This window comes from Formica exsecta, unplaced genomic scaffold (genome assembly GCF_003651465.1).
Source record: "Formica exsecta isolate Colony F162 unplaced genomic scaffold, ASM365146v1 scaffold201, whole genome shotgun sequence".
NCBI classification, from domain to species: domain Eukaryota; kingdom Metazoa; phylum Arthropoda; class Insecta; order Hymenoptera; family Formicidae; genus Formica; species Formica exsecta.
This window is the reverse complement of record NW_021849308.1, coordinates 571,608-588,118: the sequence shown is the minus strand read 5'-3', so window position 1 is coordinate 588,118 and position 16,511 is coordinate 571,608. Positions and strand designations below refer to the sequence as shown.

The 16,511-nt window shown below is 31.0% G+C and overlaps 5 protein-coding genes across 10 annotated transcripts in view; 2 read left to right on the top strand and 3 right to left on the bottom strand.

Moving 5' to 3' along the window:
- Positions 1-223: 223 nt before the first annotated feature.
- Positions 224-2,581, bottom strand: LOC115234668. The gene is made up of 3 exons (XM_029805891.1): positions 2,487-2,581; positions 1,751-2,376; positions 224-881 (listed from the first exon to the last, which is right to left on the bottom strand). The coding sequence occupies exons 1-3, from the start codon at positions 2,572-2,574 to the stop codon at positions 324-326; spliced, it is 1,272 nt and encodes a 423-aa protein (XP_029661751.1). The 5' UTR covers positions 2,575-2,581; the 3' UTR covers positions 224-323.
- A 4,041-nt stretch (positions 2,582-6,622) lies between these two features.
- LOC115234722 (gem-associated protein 7-like) overlaps positions 6,623-16,511 on the top strand; it is a 12,148-nt gene continuing 2,259 nt past the window's right edge. The window contains exons 1-3 of one of the 4 annotated variants that reach the window (XM_029806022.1): positions 6,623-6,874; positions 7,353-7,545; positions 10,522-10,541. In XM_029806022.1, coding sequence (XP_029661882.1) covers positions 6,742-6,874; positions 7,353-7,537 — 318 coding nt within the window. In that variant the 5' untranslated portion in view covers positions 6,623-6,741 and the 3' untranslated portion in view covers positions 7,538-7,545; positions 10,522-10,541. Of the gene's footprint in view, positions 6,875-7,352; positions 7,706-9,132; positions 9,226-10,521; positions 10,542-16,511 lie in introns of those variants that run through there. The other 3 variants (XM_029806021.1, XM_029806023.1, XM_029806020.1) reach the window with 3 other exon arrangements.
- Positions 7,596-10,007, bottom strand: LOC115234720 (mediator of RNA polymerase II transcription subunit 30-like). Of its 2 annotated transcripts, XM_029806017.1 has the most exons (5): positions 9,656-10,007; positions 9,249-9,414; positions 8,271-8,678; positions 7,903-8,159; positions 7,596-7,800 (listed from the first exon to the last, which is right to left on the bottom strand). In XM_029806017.1, the coding sequence occupies exons 2-5, from the start codon at positions 9,364-9,366 to the stop codon at positions 7,702-7,704; spliced, it is 882 nt and encodes a 293-aa protein (XP_029661877.1). In that variant the 5' UTR covers positions 9,367-9,414; positions 9,656-10,007; the 3' UTR covers positions 7,596-7,701. The 2 variants fall into 2 exon arrangements, with proteins under 2 accessions (XP_029661877.1, XP_029661878.1); XM_029806018.1 differs by lacking the exons at positions 9,249-9,414; positions 9,656-10,007 and adding an exon at positions 8,764-9,046.
- Positions 10,595-11,827, top strand: LOC115234721. Its single transcript, XM_029806019.1, has one exon. The coding sequence runs from the start codon at positions 10,811-10,813 to the stop codon at positions 11,630-11,632; it is 822 nt and encodes a 273-aa protein (XP_029661879.1). The 5' UTR covers positions 10,595-10,810; the 3' UTR covers positions 11,633-11,827.
- Positions 11,964-15,852, bottom strand: LOC115234719 (titin). 2 transcript variants are annotated; one of them, XM_029806016.1, is made up of 5 exons: positions 15,709-15,852; positions 14,550-14,683; positions 14,108-14,392; positions 12,897-13,181; positions 11,964-12,671 (listed from the first exon to the last, which is right to left on the bottom strand). In XM_029806016.1, exons 1-5 carry the CDS (start codon positions 15,785-15,787, stop codon positions 12,537-12,539), a joined length of 918 nt encoding a protein of 305 aa, XP_029661876.1. In that variant the 5' UTR covers positions 15,788-15,852; the 3' UTR covers positions 11,964-12,536. The 2 variants fall into 2 exon arrangements, with proteins under 2 accessions (XP_029661876.1, XP_029661875.1); XM_029806015.1 differs by having other exon boundaries at positions 11,964-13,181.

Here is a 16,511-nt window from a genome sequence, read left to right as displayed (position 1 = left end):
GAACTATATATAAATTATAGAAAAAATGTCACGTGTATGTTTCTTGAAACTTGTACAAATTAGACCCAAAAATTAATTTTAACATGTTATAAAAAATGCATGATAAATTGCAATATGTTTTAAATATTTTACGAATCTTCATATCTTTAAATTATAACTTCAGATTTCTTGTAGATTTTATTTATCTCATAGATTTAAAATATTTAAATAAAAGATTTGAGAATAATAAACGTATAACAAAGATTTTAATTCTTCACAAGTTTACCAAGTACGATATACTTTACACAATTTGAATTGGAATTTAATGAGCGTATATAGACAATTTATGTCACAGGTCTAAAACCGTCATTGTATGGTGGCTGATATTCCGGTGAATGATAAAATCGGTTAACATCCGTGCCGGCATATTCGTTTATTTGATCGGACGGAAATGGCCCAGAGAAGGGTGGGTTGAAGTGAGAGCTCGAGTAAACATTATACTTGTCATTTTGATAAAAGTTAGGTCGTTGCTCATACGGTAAATTGTAATTAATCTGATTATGATCATGATGCGTATTCGAACCTGTCGTGAGATCCACGCGATTTACGTTCTGCGGATACCCACCGTAATATCCTAGATAGGGCGGATACTCCGTGTGATGAGGATAATAATGCGTTTCGTTTTTCGGTGGTCCGAAGATGATCTTAGTTGGGTTTGTTGTCATAGCCATATTTGTATCTTCTGTCACGGTCTGATTCTCGTTAGCGGCGGTCATGTTTGCATCTCGAAAATTCAAGGTTGCTCGCGAATCGTCGGCATTTACTTGGAGATTTTCACGCTCTCTGATCGATCCTTTCAAGAAATTACCATGTTTTCGCTGGCCCTCTTTGCACCCGCGTATCTAACGAGTTTCAACAATAATACGCATTAAAGTATAATATGCTACATCGAATAAATGCAGTAAATAAATGTCTTCTTTGAACATGCATTAAACAAGATATTGTATATTTTTATGAATATAATATGATTAATTTTAGCTTAATAAAAATATAAAAATATTCAATTGATCAAAAAGAATTTTTTTGAAACAAAACTATATTATATATTTTAAAACGGAGTTAAAATACGTGAAGAAATATTTTTGTTAATAATAGCATAATGAGAAATATATGACAGAAATAAAATAACGATGGAATTAACGATTGCATAGTATGTCGTATAAGTTCCATATATGAAAGTTGATACTTTAATGAATATATATAGTTAATTATATCATTTTGAACTCAAATTAAGTTACATTACGCATACGTCTAGCGATTCATATGTAAAAGCTATGGAAAAATAATGATAGACATAAGGAAACTTTAATCATATGAACATCTGTCGTACAACTATATGTCATTATACGAACATTCAATATATCGTTCTGTTTTTGCATTAGTAGATTGCTAGTCATAGATTCAATGTATTTTACAAATCATCTCACAAATAATTGGAAACTTTTAAAGCTCGCTTTATATGATTTTACTTAAATTTCAGGAATAAATAACTATATTCATAGCAGAAAAAAATATCATATTATATTATCATAAATAGGTATTTCCGTACAATTAATTCCGTTTCATACGAGTAATTGAATGCCGGCACTTTTGACTTCTGAGAAAGTACGATACTTATCGCTAAAAGATGCGAGATCGAGATAAAACATTGCGTGGCTTTCTGCTCTAATTTCTATTTGTATATCGCGGCGCAATCTATTAAATTACTTACCTTCTCTTCCGCGTTCCGGTCGACTTTGGCTCGCAATTCTGTACGATCGTCAGCTCCGTCGTCGCCATTACCCGTCCTCTTGTTGTTTTTGGACTTCTCCTCGTCTAAATATTCTTCGTTATCCTCCGCCAGATCGATCGGCGGTCTGTTTTCAAACAGACTGATCACTTGCGGCGATAGATCGTTATGCGACGTCGTTTGAGGTTTCGCCAAATTGATCATCGGCGCGAATCCGATGGAACCGGGAAGGAGGAACGGATAAGATAGCATGGGATAAGGATTGTAATAGGCGGCGAGATAAGGTGAACCTTTGGAGGAACCTAGGTTTAAGCCAAAAGATGTCTGTGGCAATTTGGCGATGGTCTTGGCAGTGGAGGATGCTGCGGTGGCTAATCCCCCAAAGCTGAGGCCAGCTAGAAAGGCTAAACTACTCAAAAGTCGCGATTTTCTCCTATTCGTCTCGTTGTTCAAAACCTTTGACTCATCATTATGCATCGACTTGCGCTTAGACATATCGAGATTTTTCCAGAAGATCCCCTTCTCAATCGTATGAATATTGTTTCTTTCGACGAGCTTAGTATCTTCAGGTTTGGCGACAGTGATTGGAGTTGTGTTACCTTGTATCTCTGCAAGAAGAAAGAGAATTATTAAAATGAAAGAAATAAATCAAAAGATTACAAAGATCGATATTGAAATATTATTTGATCAAAGCTTAAAAAAATCTAAGGTTGTTTACCACTGCAATATCCGGCGACGGCTAGTAAAACGATGATGAGGGAACCCATTGTTACCGCGTCGTGATCGAAACAAGAATGAGGTGACATCGCGTAGACTCTTTAACGAAATTAAAAAGATGCGGGTTGCCCCGCATGTTTGGTCTCGAGAAAGTGTGTTTCGTAGATATCGCTATTTGATAATTACATTGATCTCTAAGCTTTCTTCCTGGTCGTGACAATTACATTGCGTGGAAATATGAATTATCAATGCAGGACGCGCGAGATTATTTTTCATTATATTAGAATCTTTTTAAAACTTTCATATTATATTTAATGTGTCTGGAAATGTATGCATATGTTAAAAAATGAAATAGCAAAACAATAATGCATATCTTCGCACGGCACTTCCGATTGCGGAATAATTACATGAGATATGCACTTTCTTATATCATAAGAGAAAGCAACATCCCGAAAAGTATGATTCCCCCAACGTTTACACGGAGCCAAAATTATATGCTACTCGTTACAACAATGCTATCTCCTATTGTTGATATATATATACGTACAATAATATGAATTGTAAAATCGAAATATTAAAGTAATGAAACAAAAATTGTGGTATATATCAATTAATAATTAATTTAAATTAATTTAAATTAATTCGTTAAATTAATAATTAATTTACGAAAAATTTAAGGAAAATTTAAAGTTTTGAATATATTTGGCTCTAAGCATTGATAAATAATTATTATCCATAAGGATCGATACTAGGATGATCATATCAAAATTTATAATTTTTATATCTGTCGTTTCAATTTTTACTTGCAATAATAAATGATAGCGTTGTGATAAAAATATATGGTCACAATACAATTTCGTATACTTTATCAAAGATTAATTAATAGTTAATTGTAAAAATTATAGCAAATTATGTTCTGATATTAGTCGTGACCGCATTTAGAAATAGAATTCAATAATATAATGAAGCGTTTCGTATCACTACCGCTGTGTGAATGATAACAAGGCCATAACCCGTAACATGTAAATAATAGAGCGCTATATGCCTCCAAGGCCAAACACTGTTATTGATAAGTCGTTGCCAAAATATTTTAAGTACTATGACATACATGTATATATACAGGGAATATTAAATTATAAAAATGTTTTAAATTATAGATTAATTATTTATTAAATGGTAGATGTATCACGGAACTTATCGTTATGTTAATTACTCAATTTTGCCATTCGATCGTTTTACTCTCTGCGCGTTCTCTGTAATTACTAATTTAGTATCAACAATGCTATATATTGATAATCTAACAGATCGATGAATTTGAGGAAAATTTGTAATTAATAATGCAACATTAAGTCGATTTTATTCGATTCATATTTTACTTTATTATTTATTATTATCCTGATAGTGATTATTACATTTATTTTTTTTCCATTAATCAGATTCATCAAACGCACCAGAAACTAACATAAATTTAAATAAAATTTCTTTTCATATTTATTTTACTATTATAGACATTCTAGGATTTAGAATTTTTATATTTATTTTTTGCCATATTAATCTTAAATACCCATATATTTCTGGAGACTAATTTGATTGAATTTGACACCGCAGCGGATTTTATAATATTATATATAGAATTTATTGCACAATTCATATTCAATCTGAATATGTTATTTTCTATTTTTATTAGCTATTCTTCGTTCTATTTTTAATAAACTTGAAGAAGAGTAATCGCCTTATTATCCTTTATTCTTATCTTATACGCCCTTAATCAATATTAATAATCATAACTTATCATTAATACTTTACCCTATTAAACAAATGATAGAAGAGTTCAAATTTCCACAAATACTTTTATTTTATTAACTTGGAACCCAACCCAGTGAATCACTCTTTGTAATAATTAGACAAATTCTATCCTTAATATATTTTATCTATTATTTCTTATTATTATAAAAATTTTAGACAAACTTATATTCAATCTCTAAATATTAATTTTAATTTTGGTTGTATATTTATCTCTCTCTCTCTCTCTAATAATTCTTCAAAAAATATATCTAACTTTAATAATGATAAATAAAATTTTAAAAATTTGATACTTAAAGTTAATGATCTTGATTAATTTTAAATTTTGAAAATACATTAAAGAAGTACAAAAATTTTTTAATAACGAACACTTTTACTATCTTTATTATTTTGACCTTACTTCTCTTATTTACTATATATAAAAATGTAATATAAAAATTATATATTAAATTAATTATTTTACATATACATATATCAGAAAGAAGCCTGAGAGGGGTCCGTTTTTCATAAGACACTTTTTCTAGCTGGTACAGTAACGTCAACTAGATCCATTTAAGAGCCGGTGGAACTACATGGTCAAATTCGCTTTTCGGTGCTGGTAAAACAATCGGTTTGTGCATGTGTGCGCTAGATCCATAATTGTGGATCAAAATTGTGGAGAAAGATTATGGATTTATTAATGTTTTATCAGCTGTGCGTGATGTTTTGCCATTCTAGTATATATTACGGACAGCGATATTAAGTTATTATTGAAGTATTTTTATGTATGTGCGCATGTGACATAAAACTTGTAAAAGTTTCTACTTTCAGATTATAGCTTTTATATGGAATTATTAGAGTTATTAGTAGTGCTTTTTTTCAAAATTTATAAAATTGTTTTATTAATCTGTTTATTGTAATATATAATAATAATATCTCCCCAATTTAAATTTATTTTCAAGAAAATTAAAAAAAAATAACTCAATAATATTATAAAACATTATAATATGTTCTAATGTATATTTTATATTAAAAATGTTACAGAAATATGTATACATATATATTGTGCAACTTATAATGTAAATATGTATAAGTCAAAATGTGTATTAATGCTTTCAGTATCAAATTATTTGCATTGTAAAATATTTGTATAAATTGAATATATATCTCCTCGATGGTATCTCCACCTTAACGAAGGCATTTGCCGGGTGAGGAGGTTTGCGTACTCTAATGAACCTAAGGGCTATGCCGGCGGTAACGTATAGCGTTTTCGAGTGAGCAAGTTTAATTGCTTTGAAACCGATTAATGAATAAAATTCAAATTCTGTCTTGATTTTTGGGATATTCGGATTATTAGACTAATCAATCAATACTTCGAGTAAGTGTTTGATTGATTAATCAGGGCAAAGAATCGTGTACTTTAAAGACAAAATAGCATTAAAAACAGAGAATGTACTTTATATTATTTATATTAATCAGATTCTCTCAAAACCTATTTTTGATTAAATATATATTCATCATAAATTGGGTTTAATTATATTTTTTATATTAATATTTTTAATGAAAGTGAAAAAGACAATAATAGAGAAAAGGGAGTTTTAGTCATTTTTGAAATTAATGTCGTATAAATACATATTTAAATGTCCTGAGAAAAGTATTATTTTCGCATTTCCGGCCTTTTAATTAAAATTCTGGATGGAATTCCATAAGATAGGAGAAACTCTTAACATTTTATACGTTAAAAAAACAATATTGCACAAGATATCGCGATTTTTTGACATTTTATGACATTTTGCGAAAATCTGACAGCTGATAGTATCACCGGCCATCATATGAAAAAATTAATAATGAGTTATATAAATTAGAAGCATGATTTGATAATGTTTAAAATGCTTAATACTTTTCAAAAATAAGAAAAAAGTGAAAACAATTTATTGTAAATATCTTCTACACGTTATATTTCAAAATTAGGAAAAGAATTATTAAGAAAATTTATTTAAGAAAATTTATTTCATTTTACATGCGCATATACATAAAAATATTTCAATTATAATTTATTATCACTGTAGTATGTACTAGAATGATAAAACATCACGTGCAGCTAATAGAACATTAATAAATCCTTAATATTTCTTCGCATTTTTGATCCACAATTATGTATATTTAGCACGGACATGCACCAACCGGCCGTTTTACCGTGGCACCGAAAAATAAATCTGGCCATGTAGTTTCGCCGGCTCTAAAAATGGATCTAGGTGACGCTACTGTACGAATTAAAAAAGGCATTTTTCGAAAAACGGCGCCGTGGCTTTTCTAGGCTTCTCTCTGATATCAATCTGTTCTATTTCGAGTGTATAAAGGGTAATATAGTGTAGCTGTAAAGAGCAGACGTCGTGTTGACAGGTTGACACCGCCATGTTGACTCCGGTACCTCGTGATATTAATCTCGCGGAATCAGAATCGTTTTCTGGAAAATGATTGAACAAATGGAAACTGACATAACTTCGAGCGCGAATACAGCCGATTTGGAATTTGCAGCTCCGGAGAAACAGAAGGCCCGTGCATTTCTGCGCGAACGCTTCTTACGCGTTATAACCGGCATTGTTGGTAAGATAATTCACGAACATGCTCTTTATTTTAATGAAATTTAAAACATTCGAGTCGATTTCCATAATATTTTCTAATACGCCGAAAATGTAAACGATATATTGGAGTATGAAACTTTAACATGTTTTTTCTTGAAATTATTTGAATATGGCGCCATATCAAGGCAAAGTCCATTCGTTTAGTGCAATGTATATTTCACGATAAGAAATTAAAATTATTATTAATCATATCATAATCAGAAGATATCTGCCGGAAAAGTGCACGTAAGAATATTTAATTATGCACTGATATTTGAATTCAATTTCGATATTTGATATCAATTTAAGATTAATGCGTGATTTATTGATCTTTTATAGATTATAACAGTATTTTAAATTTTATTAAAGAAAAAGAATATCTAATATATTATTAGCCTGTCGGTAGAAACGATTTTTTAGATTACGGTGCAGCATCTTGATTTGATGTTCAAATATTATAGGTAAACAAACGGAATTTTATTTACACGAAAATACTCGTGTGCTGGGTGAATTCAGGGGTTGCGATGTGGAATGTTCTGAGATTTTCGCGAGAAATTTGAAAACACCAATGGGCACGATTCCGGAAGCTATTCTGCGAAACGGTGACATTATCTATTTGGATATAGGTGACATTAATATTGATTAATAAGAAAGGTATGTACAAAGAGCAGATAAAGGTTACAATAATATCATTGTGAAATATATTGCTGTGTAAGAAAACTTTATGTATTTTATTGTTAAGTGCGTTTTTACAATCATTTGCCAAATAATTGTCTTACATATTAATGGAGATTAAAAATTTTTCAATATCTAAGAGCGACGCATATTTAACATTGTATTTATTTCTGAAATTATGCGTCTTAGGTGATCAATTATTTCTTTAATGTGCCTATTTTTTAATACCACTTGCTGTAACAAAACAGATTTTAATTTTCATTAGGATTTAATAGAACAATGATGTATAATATACAATATATACAATAGTTTTTTATATATCGATATTTTTCTCACCTCTATGACTTCCTTGCTCTCTTCGCAAATAAGTCTGTAAGCTTCCGAAGTCTTCTTCTCTTCAGATTTCATATCCCATTCCTCTTTCAATGGAATTAAACTTTCTATATGCGTATATTCCATGCCTTGCAGTTGGCAATTTTCGTTACATTTTTCATATATTAATCTCAAACGTTTAAACATCATTTTTATTATTCTCAACTGCTCGAAAATCTTAATCTTTTTCTCGTTTGCCATGTTTGCCCCTTGTGCTGTACCTGCAATAAAAAAAAATAATCCATTTACAAAAAGATATTTATTATGACATTTTAACTATCTAATTAAGAAGATAATTAGGAGACGTTGCTACTGTGTTATAGAAATTATACCATTAGGTGGTTGAAGCATTTTAAGAAATTGGAAGAGTTCTGAAGTACGGCTGACGATTTCTTGCACTGTTTCTTGTCCACATCTACATAAGCTGGCAGTGTTAACTTCCTTAGTTTGCTGTTGTTGCAATGGTGGCTGAGTAGGTGGGACAGGAGTTTGCGGTGTTGTAGCTTGATTGCTAGTTTGGTTATTCTGTTGAGCCATAGCAGCCTGTTGTTGTTGCTGCAGTTGCAATTGTTGCTGCTGCATCTGTTGCATTTGTTGTTGCATCGCGATGGATTGTTGTTGTTGTTGCTGCTGTGCCAAAACTTGTTGAGAGTTTTGCATTCCCATGGCATTAGATCCAACATTACCAACACCTACTCCAACTCCTACTCCCATACCAAATTGCTGAGAGTTTACCATATCTAAAATAAAAGTTGTTGATTGATTCACAGATATTTCTAGTTTCTTTTAATTAAAAAATTTTTTATTTTTAAATTCTGAACTTGCCCTCTGAATCTTTTGAATCATCGCTCATTGTAATATCAATCGTAGAATCACTCATTGTAATATCAAACTGTATATTTATCTTAACAATTTTGGGTCGTCTAGGGAATTTAGCTTACTTAAAGATGTTAGTAATGCAAAAATAGATTGCAAAAATTTATGGAATCCTTTAGTTTTTGCAATGATAAAAACTCATAACTTTGATTATTAAACACTTTTTAATTTTTAATGTAAAATTATTCCACCGCTACCAATACTTTTAAATTAGATAATTATAGTTATCACGAATTGCTTATTATTCAATGTGACTGCTAATATTCGACTGAAGAGTTTAGTTTGCTGTATACTTAGGGCTATTAAATTTTTTTGCAGAGAAAAACATTACAAAACATTATTGTTGTATATAGGACAAGGTTAAGTATTAATACACAGGCATAAGTAATGAAAACAAATACAAAGATTATATTTAGAAATCTTTCAATACTTACTTCCTTGCTGTTGTCCTATTAAACCAGATACCATTTGTCCACCACCAAATTGTGTACGCATAGCTGATTGCTGTACATTGGGAAACCCAGATAGGAAAGGATGTTGTTGCCCAGCCATGTCGATTTTATTTTAAAATAGTAATCTCGTCGAATTAATATATATCCACTAAAACAGAAACGATCTGTTGTATATAGATTATAGGTTAATTTTGAGGTTATATATCACCCTGTATGCTTCTAACATAGTTTTTACTTGCAAAAGACATTTCTTTTTTGCTAAGAAAAATTAATTTCTCACAATTCTAAGCACACAAATTATATTTTGCATGAAAAAGATAACTTTTTTCATTATCTAAATAATTATCAAGGTATGTAATTTTATCGTATCGTTGAAATTATAATATTACCTGATTAAATTTGTTGTTACAACAATATAAGCGATGTCACATTTATTTACACAAATAAGTCACATAAAAATCTATTCTTTGGTATGCGTGGTCAAGCCACGAAACAAACATGTGTTTTCTCGCGTGTCACGCGTAGAAATTGTCAAGTGCATCGTTCAGCGCATTTGCACAGCGCAAGTAATGCAATTATTCATATCATTGAACTTTTTGCATTTGTATACTTTTCCTTTCTTTTTTTATTATGTATTATATTAGGAACATACGATGGGGTATATAACACATATTTATATATAAATAATATTTCATCGACATGATATATCGTATAAAACTACCTGCTACTGGTAATGTTGCATTTGTCATCGAGTATATATCTTTATTAAATTTTAATTTAAAAATGTTATGTTTTTTTATATTTAATAAAAAAAAAGTTTCTCTCAAATTCAATATTATCATTAGCGGAATACTTTCCATTTGATTGATATATATATCGCGAAGTTATTGCATCAGATAAGATTATTATTTATATATTCATATTAAGTACAGAAATAGAATTAAAATTAAATTTTGCAAATTACTAAATAGACTTACAGAAATTTAATTTTCTCTGTACGTATGTATATATATTTAATTAATATAAAATATATATTAATATTTGTTTACTAAACTATTTATAATACTACTTCTTCAATTTTTTATTTTCATAAGATTACCAAATAATTTTTATCTAATTTTCTCTTCCTAATAACAGGATAAGTTGCGGTATAATCAGGAAATGTATTTTTTTGAATTTAATGTTTATATTATTTGGTCTTGATATATAGAATTTTTAAAATCGATTTCTTGGATATACATTCCCTGTTGTTTAGTGAAGAAACATAAGATCAAATTTCATGGGTACGGAAATAACGTCCGAAGTGGAGATAAGGTCAGTGCACAGGGAACTAAGGCACGAAACATAACAGTCCAATTTGTCATTTCCCGACACGTCTCCACACACGCCTTCATGCGAGTTTTACTTTTTTCATCGCAGTCAGTGTCTCCTGCGACGCAATCGCAACCGCAAACGAGTGCTTGACTGCGTACCGGTTTCTCTAACAAAGACTAATTTACACGAGTATCGCGCTCGAAGAAAATCCCGTTTGGCTTTGAACAACAATGCCGATACGTTTGCTAATGATTTTCTTTGTACTGGCGGTTTTTATTCTAAAAGATAGCGATGGATTACCGGCGAATTATACAGAAAACGGACAGAAGACAGATGATGATAGCGCGGATAATATTAATTATCCAAACGAAGGCTCTACTCCATTATCTGATGCCAGTGATTCTGGAGTATCAACCGACTCTCAAAGAATTCCAACTTGTTTGAATCATCAGGAGACGATGGGTCATCGGCGTAATGAAAATGAAGAAATGTCCGCTGAGAAGAATTATCAGAACTTAATCACTGCTTTGTCAAAGATCGCTAAAATCAAATCTTCTAAGGAAGATCCTGTTGTCACTGGAGGATGTTCAATGGAAAATATTTACAATGGCGCGCAAAAAAAATTCACGTATTTGCAAAACGGAGTTTTTGCAAAAAATACTGGAAGACCGATATCTCTCGATACGAAATTATCTTCGAAACTAGTTTCCGAGGACATTTTCAACAATGCACCGAACGATGGAATTCAGCAAAGAAATTTTCACTGTCGTGCCATACAAGACGTTTACATACCGGAGATAAAAGAGAAGATTCCTTCGTATGCGTGCACATTCGGAGACAATACGTTTATTCTTTCGAGTAAGAGATTTTTTCAAGATCGTAGGAGTAGCTTGCACATTAACATCGACAATGATACACTTCGTAAATTAAACAGCTCTATCATAACTCCCACAAATAGCCAGTTCCATATTATTCCGGCTGTTTTAGTTCTAAAACCCTGGCACGAAAACTATGATATACGTAATCCAAAAAACTTTCAAGATCTAGTATAGACAATAAGAACATTGGGCGAGTGATTGTAATCTCTTTGTCTTATAATATATCAGTGTAATTATTAATAACAAAATTAATAAAGTAATCAAGAATAAATCAATTAATGAAATAGGCAAGCTATAAGATATATAAAATATTTAAAAACAAAATTGTCATCGATCGTTACAATTGAATAAAAATTTTGTACCATCGAATAAAATTTATTTTGCGTCATCTTTCCACGACGACATTTATATTAATTTTTTATATTATACTTACGATATTATTTACATATTCTTGTGTGCATACAATTTGATTATATATTTTATAAATAACTCTGATGCAAAAAGATGATGTATATGAATTTTTATTCACTATTGTGAATAACTGCAATAACGATTTTATTAGAAACATTTCTAAAATAACTTTACACACGACGGTTGTATAACTAACATAATTTATAATACAATACGTAAAAAAACTTTACAAGCTCAAAAGCGATTGGAGCCATCAAAAAAATTGTAATATTCATTATGCGATGAAATATTCTTTACGACAGCATAAACAAGTCATCTCTTCATACATAATCTAAACTAAAATCATAAAAATGCTTTTAAGTATGATTTCTACTCATGACTTGCTTTGCGATGTACATGATCAATCATACTTTTCTTTGACTATAAATTTCTTTAACGAATATAGATTCTTTATGATAAATTTTATGGGAAGTTTAATTATAGTGTGATTATATCGAAAATTAAATTCTATAATTTAATTTCAATTTAATACTAAAAATTAAGACATTGCGACAAGTGTTTCTCCTTATGAACTTATCGAGAGAAATTTGAATTGTTTAAAGAATCTGGGAAAAGAACGCGGATGGTCTTGTATATCTGGTATTATTATAACAAATATATATATAAATTATGAATCCGTCGCGATTTCATCGGTTGGTTTTGTAGAGTCTTTCGTTTTATCTTCACTAGTTTTACTTTCGTTTGGCAAATCGATAGGTGAAACTTTATCTACATTCGACAAAATTGTGGCTGGACGTTGCTCCTTAATAGGTGGTTCTTTTTTACCAACTCTAGATTCAGCAATATTATCGTCCAAAGATTTCGAAAGCTCTGTGACTTGAGGAGTTTTTGGCAGATCTGTTTCCTTAATAAGCAGTTTCTCTTTTTCAGCTTCCGATGTTGTATCTTTACCGGTTTCGCTTTTATCTGGCAAATTGATAGGCGAAACTTTATCTACATTCGCCAAGACCGTGGCTGGACGTTGCTCCTTAATGGGCGGTTCTTTTTTATCATTTTCGGATACATCATTGTCGTGATGATCCGAGGGTTTCGAAAGATCTGTGACTTCAACAATTTCCGATAGATCTGTCAAAGATTCGCTGAGCATATCCTGCACTTTTATCGGTGCGACAAAATTGTGTGTCCTATCAGATGATACTTCGGAATATTTAGGATTTGGAACGTAGAATTCATTCGGTTTGGTCTCTTCTTTTTCAACTTCGATCGCTAATTTTTCCAGCTCTTCTTTTTCCTCATCAGAGAGTGGGCTGACCTAAAAACAAATGTTTGACGTAAACTTTATTTATTTCATATAAAAATAATAACGTATATAATTTTTTGATAGCGTTTTGTCTATATTTTTATATATCAATTATTGTTTTAAATTAGAAAAAATAGATACAATGTAATCTAGAAGAAATGTTGTGAATATTAAATGCAGAAAGAGAAAAAAGTCTGCCTTTTTCGTATATTGATAAAAACAAAATGTTAAACTTTTGTTATCCTATAAATTTAATTAAATGTGCATACAAAATTTATAAGATTTGTTAAATGATAACAAGTAATGCAGCATATATATATTTTAAACTGGTTTTACATTTTTTATGATTTATCTGATTTTATTTGAAGTTTTGAGATAGAGACAGTTTTTTGTGATTAAATGAAGATCAATCTATTCAAGAGTTAGTATTTTACAATGTAACATCGAAAAGAAGTTGGAACTGTTTGTTCGTTTGCACATTATAAATAGGCTTGTAAAATTGAATCATGCATAGGTAAAATCTTCGAATACGTCGCTAGCTATCGATAAAGAGACAAACGACGTTAGGTGACTCACAAAGATTTCTCTTTTAGATTATATACGGACGTCAAAAGAGATAAATGTGCAGAAATCAAAAATGCAATATATTCAAATTAGCTATTTCTTTTCTTGGAATTAACATGCTGTTTGTCGCGGATACAATTTACATGAAGTAATCTTTATTTTTAATTATAAAAGTGATGTGATGAATGTTTACTGAATCATCGATGAGATTTTATCCGCACATTGTAACAAACATTATTCGCATATTTTATCAAAACTTTTCGAAAATAATAAAAATCATCTATGCATCTCTTCCCCCAAAATTTTCTTCAAATACAATTGAAAATACATTTTGGCCCAATTATAATAATTATCGGATATTTTCATAAACGTACTTTAAAAGCAGGCGGTTTCCAACTCTTCATCCTGTTTCTCCCTCGATAACGTCTACGTGGTCTGCTCTCATTATCATCAGGTAATTCATAGATAGTTAAAAGTTTTGGTTTGTTAGGGTTCCCCGGTTCATCGTCGTTAGCAGCGGCAAATGAAAGACTCTTCGCTTCTCTAACATGTAGTGGGTAAGCATGCTTCGTTTCTGAATCTTCCAAAAACTTATTTATATCTTCATCTTTGAGACTGTCAGACTCGTGAGCGAATGTGTGATCTATCTTCTGCAAACTCTATAGCGTATGATATAAAATTAACATCCTTGTAAACTGTTTCTTAATTTACGTGGTATTTATATTCTAAATAAATCGACAATTTTCTCTTATTGCTATGAGCAACAGCTATCCGTACTTTCCGTATTTAAACGCATAATTATTAGATTATTAATACCTTAGCAGAATTTGACGTTTCTCCAAAAGCCTCAGCCAAATCGGAATTTATTTCGTCCAACGGTTCATCTCCATATCTTATATAAACAGGGACGTAACCCGGAATATTGGGTAAATATTGAAGGGGACTCGAATCTAGAAGAAATATTGAATACTGCTAGTCGAGAATAAACGATGAGAAAAACGGCGTGTATGCTTGATACGGATGGTCGCGCTAGAAATACGCACTTGGCTAGGCGAGCTTATTAGCTATGATAGCAATGCGGATATTTAATCGTATGCATAGAGATTAACTAGACCAAGTGTTCAATTAGGTCCCATTTGCATAGATCACAAGTGATAACTGCTAATTTAACTGAATCACTTTTTTACTGCTTTTAAAAAAATTACTTCTGTTTTATTTCGTTTTAAAAGAAGAGAGAATAAATCATGTACATAAATTTATTTTTATAATCGTCAATCTGCGCGTTCTCTCTTCGTATCATTATAATATGAAATAACTCGAGTTTGATCCATAAAAACTTATTCTTTTTTATATATTCTCAAAAATTTATTTTTACACAATTTCTAACACATGATTACAAATTCTAATAACTATATATATCTTGGAAATTATCCACTTCTTCGATTATAAATTCTTTGATGAAATAGACGTTGAGGAAAACTCAACGAAAATTTGATTTAACACTATTTTCTTTTTTTTCTAACATTTATTTTTAGATTTAAAAATCTTGATAACTAAATTCGAATTTACTTTCGGTTAAAATAAATTTCACACTTGAAGTTAATAAAAAATAAGATTTGCTTGCTGGAAGTTTAATCCAAAGCTTGATTCAAATTCTTCAATTTTCACTTGTACAGTTACAGATACTTCGTTTTTTTTTTTTTTTTGAACATTTTTCTTAATTTGGCTTGTAGTATCTATAAATGAAAAAGTCTACGTGAATTTCGCGGGACGTTCTATGTATAATTTATTGTGCCCTTGAAATTTATTATTTGCGATGTCTTTTAGCGGCGAAAATTTTTAAAGCAGCACATCCAGAATAATCCCGAATTACATATAATCACTGCACAACATCACTGATCCTCTACATTATCGTGTCACACATCGATGCTCGTCCGGGCGGGAATTTTGAACGTCGTTCTTTTCTTTTACTCACAGGCATAATCAATGAGAGGTACCAGGAATATCAGAAGGGAGATGGCCCTGGTACCACACAGCGTCCCGCCAACCTGCATCTTTGAACGGTACTGGGCCCCCGGAACATGGGGCTCTCTCCTTTATATGTACGGTCCCCTACCCTCTGGCTGATACCGCGGAGAGGCCCCTCGGGGTTAGCAGCGGATTCAGGAACGCTGTTCCGTTAATATCGGGACAAAAAACCGAGCTCTTCTTTACTTTCGGCAATCGAGCCGAACGAGAGCAATTTGTTACGATTCCTGCCTTTTATAATGATGATAGGCTTTGCGCGATCGATCGTCGCGTTTTACATGCGCCGTATAAAGTTATCTCAAACATTATACGCGCGAACGTATTTCCCTATCTTCTTTTTTTAGGGCAGATGTTCCGTTCTTGCCATATTTTGATACTTTAGATATTGGCCTGTTAATAAAGTGACGTTTTAAAGTCTGGCAGCGTAGACGGACAATTTTTCGTGCATCATAATTTTCTACATAGATATAATGATATAAATAGTGGAATGTAATTGCTTACATATACTGCTTAAGTACGCAACTTGTAAGTTGCTCGTGGTTTAATATCTTGCATTGTTTCTTTTTATTTGGCATTGTGCAATCGATTTAAGAACGCATTTAAAAAATTGAAGGTCATGATCGATGAATATATAATAAGATCCGATCAATCATTGATAGTTATCTACACGATGAACTCGTCGGTACAAGTATTTTTTGCGTGCATTCCATGCTTATATATTCTGCATGTTTAATTAAAATATATATATAT